Source organism: Argiope bruennichi, chromosome 5 (genome assembly GCF_947563725.1).
Source record: "Argiope bruennichi chromosome 5, qqArgBrue1.1, whole genome shotgun sequence".
NCBI lineage: Eukaryota > Metazoa > Arthropoda > Arachnida > Araneae > Araneidae > Argiope > Argiope bruennichi.
In genome coordinates this window covers 498,600-511,611 of record NC_079155.1, presented here as the reverse complement: position 1 = coordinate 511,611, position 13,012 = coordinate 498,600, and the positions used below count along the sequence as shown (strand labels likewise).

The 13,012-nt window shown below is 33.8% G+C and overlaps 1 protein-coding gene across 1 annotated transcript; it reads right to left on the bottom strand.

Moving 5' to 3' along the window:
• Positions 1-11,561: 11,561 nt before the first annotated feature.
• On the bottom strand, positions 11,562-12,059 carry LOC129968990 (uncharacterized). Its single transcript, XM_056083381.1, has one exon. The coding sequence runs from the start codon at positions 12,057-12,059 to the stop codon at positions 11,562-11,564; it is 498 nt and encodes a 165-aa protein (XP_055939356.1).
• Positions 12,060-13,012: the final 953 nt, after the last annotated feature.

Sequence of the window (13,012 nt, the reverse complement as noted above, 5' to 3'; positions counted from 1 at the left end):
TAGAAAGCTAAATAAATGCACTTTAAAATAAAAAAATAAAAAAAAATTGTGAATTTTGACCAAAAGTGGCCTTTTAGACGTAGACAGATACCTTAAATGAAAGTCTGGAGAACAGAAGCATTTTTATAATGCAAAGTATATATAATTACACGAGATACTATTTCAGATTTCAAATGAATTCGAAAGGTGAACTTACTGGAGCCTTTATGCATTTGAATTGAGAGAAAGAAAAAGAAGCTCTACGTAGATGATAAAACAGATATAATGGAATAAAAATTCACATCAACCTGATAATGCAATTACGCGAATAACTATATTATAAGTCGTATGCAGTAAAAAGAGTGAGTTTCAGTATCAACAACAAATCTTTAAAGTACAGGACGAGTATAATTAAAATGACTGTACTCAGACCAATGCAGAGTCCATTTTAAAACTTGGATTATGCGTTACATGGGCCATAGAAAAATAGAAATTGCGAGGGAATAATCGTTTATCGTATTTTGACCTTTAGTTGGCAATTTTCTTGCAAAGTAGAAAAATCGTTATGCAAATAAGGAATTTTTTAAAATGAAGTGCAGTAACATGATTCTTAAGAATACCAAACCTATTAAAATTATCCTTAGAGATCTGCCCTGGAATACGAAATTAAAGAAGATTAAAATTTTAAAAATGACACCGTTTGAAAAAATTGTTTGATAACAAATAACAAAATACAGGTCTTTGCCTCGTTTCAAAGTTGATCTGTCCAACAGCGACAAAAATGAGTGAATCTTTCAACTTGATGATGTACATTTAAGTGAAAAAATGTTCAGTGCTTTAACTATTTTTCCATGGTAAATCAAATGCTTGTTTTATGAAAATTAGATGTTCGAAATATTCAAAAGAACATATTCATAGAAAATGCCCCTAAAAATTCAATAACTACTTGTATAATTGAAGTGAAACAGGAATAAACTGCATCCGTTTCAATCATAAAACAAATAACATGCATAAAAAGTCAATGTCAATCATAAACCATTTTCTGAGTGCTGTCCTTGCCATATTTTTATGAAGAAGAATACTCAATCTAGGATTAACTATGGTTAGGTCAGATAAACAAGTTCTGAAGTGTGTGCAATTAAACCTTCATAAATCCAAATCTGCGACTCAGCAACTTATTTTAAATATGGAAGCAGATAATCTTGACTGTGCGCTGGTTCAGGAATCTCATAGTTACAGGAGTTCTCTTCCGGGTTATTCCAGTACTTACAGACTTTTTTATGATCTTATGCAATTCAGACATTATTAAGGCAGCCATTATTTTCGTTCACATGATCTTTCAACTTTTCTTGATTATAAGAATACTGATTGCAATATGGTCACTTTAGAAGTTGCCGCAGGCACAGCTGTGTTTACTATTTTCTCATATTATTTTGAACCTTAAAAAAACATTCACTCGGATCTTCATAAAATTAGCCAAGTTTTTCGTTACAGGAATCTCAGTCGACTGGTTTGGAGTATGGACTCCAATAGCAAATCCGAATTATGGTTTAGTACCTATTCAGATGCACGGGGAGATAAGCTGTGTGAATTTATTTCTGCAAACAATTTATTTATTATTAACGAATACTGTAGGCCTACTTTTCGTGCACCTCAGGGTACAAGCTATATTGATGTTACAGTTGTTGGTTCGGATCTACTCCAGGATATTTCGAGTTGATGTTTTTCTGAGAATGAATCCCTTTCTGATCATGTGATGATAGAATTCGAGTTTTGTCTTTCCACTGTCCTACAAGAAACATCAAGCGTTCCTTTTATAATATTGAATACAAAGAAAGCAAACTGGTGCCATTTTCGGGAATTTTGTTCTTCTCGTATAACTCGTATATTCGACAACTCTTAACAGTTGTACTGATTGTTCTTGCCTAAATACAGTTGTTGAGGAACTCATTTCTGTTCTTTATCAGGCATGCTTGTACTCAATACCTATTAAGAAGTCTAGCAAGCATAATGTCCCTTGGTGGTCAATCGAGATTGGCTGTGCGAGCAAGAAGCTTAATGCCTTTAGGCGTTGCTTTCAGCGTCGTAGGAATCCAACTGTTAGAGAGCTATATAAAGATAAATATTTTGAATACAGAAAAATTTATAATCAAATTCTTACTGATGCTAAATCTGATTCTTGGAAGAAATTTCTTTTGACCATTGATGTTCAAAATGTGTGGAAAAAGGTTTATATATATGGTGTTAAAAGAGAATTCATGAAAAAAATTGAAATAACTGGTATTAATCTACCCACGGGAGAAACAACCACCTCTTTAGATGAGACAATAAATGCTGTGCTTCAGAAATCTTTTCCTTCTGATTCAAAGGAAAATGACAATCACTTACAGAACGTGTATCGTCAGATCGAGCGTTATGCTTAGCCTTCTTAATTGATCCTTCCTTTTCTTGTGATGAAGTTAATACAGTTGTTTCTATGCTGGAATCAAATAAATCACCTGGTGCGGATTCTATTTCAAATGAGATTATTAAACAGTTTCACTTAGCATTCCCTTCTTTTCTTCATAAACTTTTTAATGTTTGCCCAAATGCAGGTATTTTTCCACGCGCTTGGAAACTTTCCCAGGTGATTCCCATTCCCAAAATAAATGAATTTAAAATTCCCCATTTGGATAACCTTAGATGCATAAGCTTACTTCCGGCTCTTAGTAAATGCTTAGAGAAACGTTTTTGTTAACAGGATATGCTGGTATCTGCGCCGTGGAGACTTTCTTTCTTGTGATAAGTATGGTTTTACCCCTCAGAAAAAAACTGAAAACTCTCTTTTACTTTTGAATGATATTGTTCAGATAGGTAAAAAGAAACATTTACAATCCATCTTGGTTTCTCTTGATATAAAAGGTGCTTTTGACAAATCATTGTGGTCTTGCATACTGAATCTCCTTAAAAAAGCGGATATTCCGATTAGCATTTTTTCACTTGTTGCTGACTTTTTAAATGACAGAATGGCCAAAATGCAACTGTGTTCGACTTCTGCAATCCGTTGTCTTGAAAGGGGTTGCCCTCAGGGTTTCAGTATCTGGACCTATTTTTTGGAATATCATTATCAATGATCTCCTATCTAAACTTAAAAATCTGGCCTGCTGTGACATCATAGTTTTTGCTGATGACATCCTAATTTGTTTCCAAGGTAGGGATCTTCCAGCGACTTTCCTACACGCACAGGAAACTTTGAGCCTAGCTTCCGAATGGTCAAAAGGTTTTAAATTGGACTTTAATTCTGAAAAAGCCAGAGTCATGGCTATTGAAAAACGAAACGTTTGGTATGATGCATTTCAGCTATATCTCGACGGAGCTCCCTTGATTATGGTAAAACATATGAAATATCTTGGGGAATGAAACAAATGAAATATCTTGGTAAATTTTCTTGGAAACAATACTTAACTTACGTATACAAAAAATGTGATAAATTACAGCGTGGATTAAATCGGATTGCATACAATACGTTTGGTATAAATTCCATCATACATTCGCTCATTTATAAACAAGGAAGAGAACACTTCATAATGTATGGTTCTAGAGTTTGGGGTGCGGCGCTTAAAAGGAAGGTGAGTTCTAAATATCTGCGACACATACAAAGAAGGATACTTTTGCGGGTCATATGCGGATATCGTACGATAAGTTACGAGTCAGTTTATGCAATTTCTGGCTTCCCTCCAACTGATATTGTTATTCTTCATAATACTGCCTATAAGGAAAATCTTTCTGCTTTTTACATCTCTAATTATGATTATACTCTGTCTCCATCTTTTCTCCCTCATCCCTCAGAGAGTATTATTCAATTTAGTGATAAAACCAAGGATGTTTTTCCTGTTATTTGCTATACTGATGGCAGTAAAATTGATTTCAGAGATGATTTCGCATTTGTTGTTTTCAGAAGTGGTATTGAATCCGAGCACTTTCAATTCAAAATTCGTGATGAATGCACAGTCTTTGTAGCTGAACTCTTATGTTTAAACTTCGCCATCAAATGGATCGCTGAACAAAATAGTGTAATCTCAGACTATCTGATTTGTACCGATTCTCTATCCTCCTTGGATTCTCTGAAGTGTATTTCTTCGTCTAAAAACATAATCGTCGAAATCCAAAAGCAAATTAAAAGCCTGAAAGGCAAAAATATCTCAATAGTTTTTGCATTGTTTATATTATTATTGCAATGGTTTTTGCACACGGGCATTTATGGAAATGAGCGGGCCGATTGGTTTGCAAAAGCTGCCACTAAGCTCAAAATTTACATTGACGTTAATATTCCTAAATCCTTTTACAAGAAGATTACGAGGGAGAAAATAGTAGTCTTGGAATCAAGAATATCTCCTTTCAAATAAAGGGAGCTTAACAAAGAAATTTTTTCCAACCATTAATAAGAGACTGTCATGCCATCACTTTTATACTAATTACAAAATAACCCAATTTCTAAAGGGTCATGGTAACTTTAAAAGTTATTTTTATAAATTTAATTTGTTTCCGTCATCTTCCTGCGATTGTAATATTGGTGGGGAGGAAAATGTTCAACATGTGCTCCTTCTATGTTCCAAGTTTATCAAAGAAAAACAGATCCTAAGACTGGCTCTCAAGGACATGAATAGAAATTGGCCTTCAGAGTTTCACCAATTTATTTTCACTAGAAGTGCTTTTGAAAATTTCTGTAGATTTATTGTTGACATCTGTAATCCTTCATGATTGTTAAATTTTCTTCTTTTCATTTATGTAATGTGTTACATACTTGCTTCTGTAAGCCCCATGTGATACTTGGATTTATAAATGTTCAATAAAAAAAAGGAAACATTGTCTTCTGGAGAGCATGCAAAAAAAGGGTAAAAACGAAATAATTATCATAGAATCAAAGGTATCTTTTGGCAATGCTGGAACACCTGTTAATTTTTCGTAATGTAACTCAACAAATACCCCTAATCATTCTGAAAACAATTTTTCTATATTTGAAAATATAGAAGATACAAATGACATCATGTGTGTTATTTCAGAAATAAATACAATTCAGAAATCACGTTTTCTTTAATCCATCCGTGTCTCAGTGACATAGTTAGTTAATTGCTTTTCTCCCATGCTCCGAGTTTTTTTGCGTTGAAATGTGTTTGATTCCGTCTTCATTTTCTCAGCCGAATGAACTTTTCCTAATTTCTCAGCTCCTCTTTTTCCATTTTTATTGATTTTTTTTTTTTTTTTTTTACAAATTATACTTTTCTAATTTTAAAATCTTTTCTCTCTCAGTTGATGGAGTTCGTAGTCATTACAAGCCATACTAATTCCCTGAGATAAGCTGATTATCAGAGTCGGATGCCAATGAACAGCAATAACCCTTTTTCAATATGATGAATAATAATCTCCCCCGTGCCTTTAGATAAGAAAGCACGAACTTTTCTGGTCGAGTTGACTTGCCAGAACTGCATTAATGGTATTGCGAGAATGTATACGCCTGACAAGCTTGAGAAAAAGGCCTATGTCTGAGATCGAATTTGAAAAGACGATTGTAATATTTTAATAGACTGGGCAGTTGCTGTACTGTCCGGCAGAGGATGGGAATACATTTCGGTTAAAGGTGTGAAAGCTGTCATTAATGTTGGGATCCAGAGAATTGAGGATTCGTAATGTTTTTCAACACACGCTCGGGAGGTGTCTCTCGATTTATCTCTCCGTTTGTCTACGATGCAAAAGGTTTTGCGATTCATTTTAAAGTAGTGTCGATATCAGATTCACGTGATCAAAGCCTGAAGCTTCATGATCCGAAACAATGTTCTGATTTTGTTAACTACCTAAAACAGCCGCTGAAAGTGCAGGGTCTTCGAAGCATTTTGTGGTCATATGAAATTCATTTTACCCTAAATGAAGCAATAAACAGTAATAATCGTCGCACAGGAGGCGATGCACGTCATCTCATAGCTCCAGAGCAGTCTCCGTATTTTGAATGCATTCCTGCGTGATTCGGGTTTTACTGCTGATTTTATTTTTGGTCTATCTTACTTTGAAGAAAAAATTCTTGAAAGATCTAAAAATAGTTCACTGTAGGTCATCAAGTAACTACTGCCTGACAGGAACACGAATCTTTACAGACAAATGACTGTCTTCAAGCAAGATTGTGCATAACTGCATATCCCCGACTGGTGAGTAACTGCTTCGGGCCCACTTTGAGATGATTGGATAATTTTGAGAAATATGTTAAGTGTCTGGCCTCTTTATTTTCAGGATTTGAGTTCTTGTGATTTCTAGCTGTGATGATTCCCGAAAGATCATATCTAAGGAGAAAGCATTCGGGCTCTGCCTGAATTGAAAGTAATAACATGTTATGTTGCTACAGTTCCTGAAGAAGTACTTCATACTGCTACTGAACTCGTTATATCACACTTTGAAAGCGTGATTGACGCAAATGGAATAGGTTTTGAACAAATGAAGCAATTGAATAAAATCTTGTGTTCGGTCTTTATTCGTCGCCTTTTCACTTGATGGTCGAAAGGTGAATTATTAAATTTTAATGTAAATTTCTTTTTCCTGTTATCCAAATGACATATATGTCGAAACGAAACAAAATACGTCAACTAGAACGGTATCCGCATAAGTCTACATAAGGTATTCGACAATAGTAGGGCCAGTCTATTTCAAACAAAAATGATGATTGCTAAAAGGTTGAACTAATAATCATGCATTTTTCATACATGATTATTAGTTCAATCCATTAATTTTAATGTATTTTAAAGAATTATTTTATTTTATTTTTAATTTTATTTTCAAATTTATATCTTGCAGTGCATATTTATTTGAAAATAACACATCCATAGAAGTTAATTCAACCCATTACATTTAATTTCCATTTTTCTTAATGAATCCATTTCTATTGAGTTTTATCTTAGTTAAATAAAGGAGCAATGATAAAAAAGACACAACTTTGTTATTTTTATTAAGATAATTTATATATGTCCATCCATTCTCTATTAATAAAAAATTGTATAGTTAGTAAATGATTCATACCTTTATATAATAATTATTCCTAATGGCCACTCTACTGTTGCTGTCTGCTGCACACTACAATCTCACTTTTCTACCGACCCAATTAAATACATTGTTAATGCAATTCAAAATGAATGAATCGAACGGGGATCGAAAATGTCCTTGGGAGAACGCCATCTGCCGTGAAGTCATTTCGTATCTGTAATTGATGGTACTGTCTTCAGGCATACAATGCATTCGGCAGTTGAAATAGCAAATGGACAACAATATTATTAACGATATCAAGGCTTGTTAATTGCTTCAGAGTGCCAGAAACTCATGAACAAAGAGCCAGGAGCTGAGTGAATGAAATTATACACAGTCGAATCATTGTTCATCCAACACTTCGAAAATTGTATAGCTAACAGTTTCGTTAAGACTTGCTGTCTATAAATATTAGGTATCTTTAGCCAGATAGCAAAATTGAAAAGAATTAAATGCCTTGATATTAACTTTTGATGTGGAAGATTCATAATTTTATAAAATGTATATCTCGTTCACTTTCTCTCTCTCTCACTGTGTGTATATATATATATATATATATATATATATACAAAATATTTCATTTAATATAATCGCATGCAGAGTGAATTAAAATTCAGCTCATACGCAATACAAACCACTCCGGAATCACTCGATTTATTCATACGGGCAAATCGAGCATATAGGTAATGCTTAAATGATCAGAAAATAAGGAAAAGACTATTTTTATTGGCAAGTAATATACATTTGGACATCATATATACTCACATATAATTCCATGTTAATTGCTCAAATCTTAGTTCCAACTGCTTTAGTCAATTTTAATCTTATTCCAAGTTCACAATGATTTCTCAGATCTGGACTCTTGTCACCCTCAGTTTTAACAGTTTTATAGCAGCAATAGAGAAAGCTTTCAAAAATATCTAACCAGTTTGACCAATATTTACTGCGGTTTTCTTGAAATATGAATTGCATATTAAATGAAATATGAATTAACTGGCATCATCCAGAACGCAGCGTCTAAACATTCTGTGTCCCATAAATTCCAGTAAAAATGTCCAAACATTTGGTCCGCATAGGTTGCCACTAGACATTCCAACTTAGGGTGCATGTCTTGAATAGCACGTTCCACAATTTTGAAGCCTTTCCACTGAGTATTCCGCCACATGGTGAGCTCAAAGTATATTGAGAGAGAGGCAATTAAGAAGAACATTTCAAATTCTGCAAATTTGCAATTACAATGATAGCAGATTTGGAAATTCGTGATTTAACTTTAATTTTTAATTTCTCCACAAAATTATTTATAGTGAAAAACGAAATATATTTCTTCGTTTATTCCACACTCAAAAGTCGTTGCTATTTATATCTTTTTCTAAACGTCAGCATTTAAATTCTTAAATGCCACCTACCTTTACAAAAAATGCATCATCAGTATGTGCTTACCCTAAATTGTTCCTCAAAAAAGGCAAAAGTTATTCGTTTTGAAACTATTTTGATTCATAATTTTTTTCTTCAAACAAAATTTTTTAGTATTTGAGTTAAAGGAAAACAGTCAATCACCAATGTTTTAAAATGAAAATTAATAATCTTGCCAGCAACCGAAACCAAAATAGCAATTCACTTTCTTTGAGATGAATTCAAATACCAGTTCCTAGAAACATCAACAAAATATCCCTTCTGTTTTTCCGAATTTTTAGTTGCTTAGACAAATTTTTTAATTGTTTTTTTTTCTCAAATAGCGGTGCTTTTGAATATTACCTCAGAATTTTCTCACTGTGCCAGTTACGTAAAAAAGAGAACATTTTTATTTCGCATCTCAACAAAATGACAACTAAATTAAAGTAAAGCAAAAAGTTTAATAAACCAAAAAAAAAAAAAAAAAATACGAATTACCACTATGAAAAAAAAAATATTCACTTAGTGCTTTGTTTTTATTTAATCACTTTAGTGCTTATGCTTTGTTTGCTTATGTTTTAAAGTATTTTCCTGTAGCTTTAATATAATTTTTCACATTTTTTTCAATCGTTTGTTGCCTCATGTTTCTTGCTTTTTTTATATGACAGTTACATTTCCTCATTTTGTGAAATGTTACTCTTTTCACAGTATATATAATCCAGTGTTATAAAATGACATTCGTGTATTTTTTTTAAAGTATATACTTTTTAATTAGAGATACTCTGAGATAAATCATGCTATTTTTCACGAGTATTTCAAGTGATACTTGAAGTTCAGAGCCATTTAGCAAATGCGAGGCTTAAAGGTAATAAATAAAAGTAAAAAAAAAATACATTTGTGTGTGTGTGTTTTCGAAATCTGAATATTATTTCAGATTCTAAAATGCGTTTTGCTTCACAGTTTACTGAGCTTAAAATGTTCTCGGTGTATGTTGGTGGAAAATCGATATTTTACCTCTCCTGCCTGAAAGCTAACGATGCGATAAATGATCTTGAAGCTCGAGCGTAATTAGGAAAGAAGAAAGATCTTGATTGCCTTCAGGATCTTCTTTGTAGTCGAAAGATACATTTTCGTAGCTTCTGCCAGTGTCGCCTCTGAATAAAAGAAATCGAATTTGTGTAAGAGCAGGAAAAAAAGTTCCACTTTATTCTAGGGCCCTTTTCGAAAGCAAATCACTCATAATTCTGTTTGAGGCAAATGCTAGGAATTCATAATGATTCCTCGATTAATATCTAAAGTTTCAATACAATTTTTTAAAATTCTTTATTTTAACATAATTGCAGATTATTGTTACAGATATATAGTTTAAAACATAATATATATGGAACCACAAATAATCATCTTATCGCATTGTTAATGTTTTAGTCGCATTGTTAATGTTTAGTACTTAATTTCCTTTTTTTTTTTTTTTTTGGTATTAAATTAGTCCGTATTACTTCATTCTAAAATTTCATCCTTATTATTTTTTCTTGTTTTTTCCTAAGAATTGAAAAATTTTGATAATATTAATTTATTGATACGGAATCTATCTTCCAGGCTTACCGAGAGAAATTTTATTTTGAAGATGAACATCTTTATTTAACTCAAAGTTTTCTCATTACGCCTATCATGTTTCTCTCTCAATCGATTGTTCATTGAGAAATCATCCGTCCAAGAGATTTTTGTAATCTACTGTTGGAAATTTGGAGAGTTATTTTTTTTAAAAAAATGGGGCCTCCATTATTAAATGAATCATAAAAGCCTCTGATACCTCTGAAAATATATAAATTTATTTCATCCATTTACATGAGAGAATTATGTTCTTTTAATGAGCCAGAATTTACTTGAGATGTATATTGTAGTTTCTCATCCGTTGTTGATCGGTGGCGCCTTGACAAATCTGCTTTTTGAATGACCGTCTGTCATTTTCAATTGTTTCCATCGGTCTATTCGCCTTGATACATGAGTTTCAGCTGCTGCTATAAAATCGCCATTGGATAATTTCCAAATAAAATGATATTTCTATACAGAGGAATTTTATATCTTATCAAAACAAACCTATTTAATCAGTTAATATAAAATACTTATAATATTAGGAATGATTTCGTATTAGAAGAAAGAAGATTTATGGCGCTGCACTGCGGCGTTCAGCGAATCCTTTTTTCCGTATTGAAAGATTTCTTTAATAGGGAAAAGAAAGCCATTTTAAATTTATTTAAGATATTCTTTTGTTGGAATTACTTCAATATGATTTTATAAAAATTATATATGGATTCTTCAAACATGATTTTATATTTTTCCTGAGGTATGAGTATTAAGATGGTGTAACTGAAAAAAAATGTGTTGTCATTTTTTCCGGTGCAGTAATAAAAATCTCCGCTTTGCACATTTGTAGATAGCTCTATGACAGAAATTTGGAAAACAGATATCATTAGTGGCGCGCAACAAAGTCAAAATTGAATAGCCTGTTTTGTTCTTTTACTGCGGCCTATTCCCCATACATTTGAACATTTTTTCAAATATATGGGGAATAGGATTGAAGCTCCACATGATGTCAACATTCAGAGTGACGTCATGGCGCTTATATCTTCGCGCCTTATCAGAACCCTGAGAGTAGTATTGGAAGTCGTTGACGCCATTCGATGCTTATATACGAGGGTTGGAACTTTAATAGTGGCAACTATTTATTTACATGGAATACAAAAGTGATTCATGTCACCATGTTTTACAGTCCTTCAATAGAGGCGCCAGCATTGTGTACAACCCGTTTCCAACGATGTGGAAGTCGCAGAACACCTGTAGCCGCGCCTGTTTTGTTGATAGTTCAAATGAACCGGTCTACTGCCGCAAGAATCTCTGGAACAGTTTTGAAGCAAATACCACGAAGTGGTTCCTTCATTTTAAGAATTAAGTCAAAGTCACAAGGGTTTAGATCTGGGGAGTATGGTGGAGGGTAAAGTACTTCCCAGCCCCATCGATCGAGCAGATCAGCCACAGCTTGCGCTGCCTGCAGCCGAGCATTGTCATGCAAAATGATAGGGACATTCTTCAGAAAGTGTCACCGTTTTTTTTCTGAAAGCTGATCTGAGATGGTGCTCCAAAAATGATCAATAATACTGCGCATTGACGGCCTGCTGTGGGGGAACGGTATGCATTAGGATGACATCATCCCAGTCGTACACGAGAATCAGCATAACTTTCACATTTCTGGGGCTCTGAAGAAATTTTGAACTTCGTGGTGACCCGTAATGACGCCATTCGTTTGATTGACGTTTCAGTTTTGGCTGGTACGATCTGGACCAAGTCTCATTCAGCGTAATGATACGGAGTAAAAGAGCCTCTCCTTCGCGCTCATAGCGCTCCAGGTGGGTTCGAGCAGCATCGTATCGTAGCCATTTCTGCATTTCCGTCAAATGATGTGGAACACATCGTGAAGCCATTTTTCTCATTCCCAGGCGTTCCTTCAGAATGTGCAGCACTGTCGTATGCGCAAATACTGTCTGTCGGGCCAGCTCACGAATGGTTTGGCATCGATAACTGTCCATTAGTGCGGCAACAGCATGCACTTCTGCTTCGCTGACACTAAGACGACCTGGTCGATGCATATCTGCCACAATTTTGCGTCCTTCATTCAAGGCTTTCAGTTCTGTAAGGCAAAGCAGATTCCTCGGAAGCCTCTTGAAGCCCTAGATGACACTGTCGTGCTGCACGACCTCTGACACAATCCATTTTTATCCAACTTCGTTGTTCTTGTTTTGAAAACATCCTGACAACACTTACTTTAGAACGCAAGCTAATGCAAGGATCAGTTGTTCGCTCCACTCCACATGCGCGTGACGTAGGAAAGACGAGTCTTTTTGCTGAGAGCTAAGGTAGGTATGTAGCTAACGTGTGGTATACGTGTCATTCTTTGGTTTTGTTGCGTGGCGTTTTTACAGCAGTGTTGCCACTATTAAAGTTCCAACCCCCGTATAACTCCGGATTAAGTGTGATTAGCAGCAGCAACAGCAATGTCGTTCTCATTCAAATTAGACAATAAATCACTTGTTTTCATGACAATATTTCATGATGATAGCTAAAATAAAATTTAAAATGGAGGAAAGTCTTAAAACAAAAGGTATATTTGAAAAAAATCCGATGATATATCCGTAGTTTAAATCTGATAGAATCCTATTAATTGTATTCTCACAACTCTTTTTTTTCTTAGTGTTTGTAATAGAATTCGAATGGGAAGCTCCAATATCGTAAATTTCATACGAATTAATAGTGAGTTGATTGGACCACAACTCTTTTCATTTAAAACAATAGCGTCTCGTCTCAAGAATATTTTAATATCTATTACCATTTACATATATATAATGTCAAGAAATATTGAAGACGCATTTTAGTTCACAGAGCAGGGAATCTATGCAAAAATTTAAAATTTAAAATTCATCAAATCATTTATTGATTCAAGTTATATAAAATATAATTATTTCATTCATTTAAGCAATTTTGTTAGCAGACATATGTTTCTTACTAAATATTTACAAATGATCTGTTTGGCCATGATATGGGT

Bases quoted from the DNA above. Each gene is read 5' to 3' on its own strand.
- LOC129968990 (XM_056083381.1), bottom strand. From the start codon at position 12,059: ATGCATCGACCAGGTCGTCTTAGTGTCAGCGAAGCAGAAGTGCATGCT.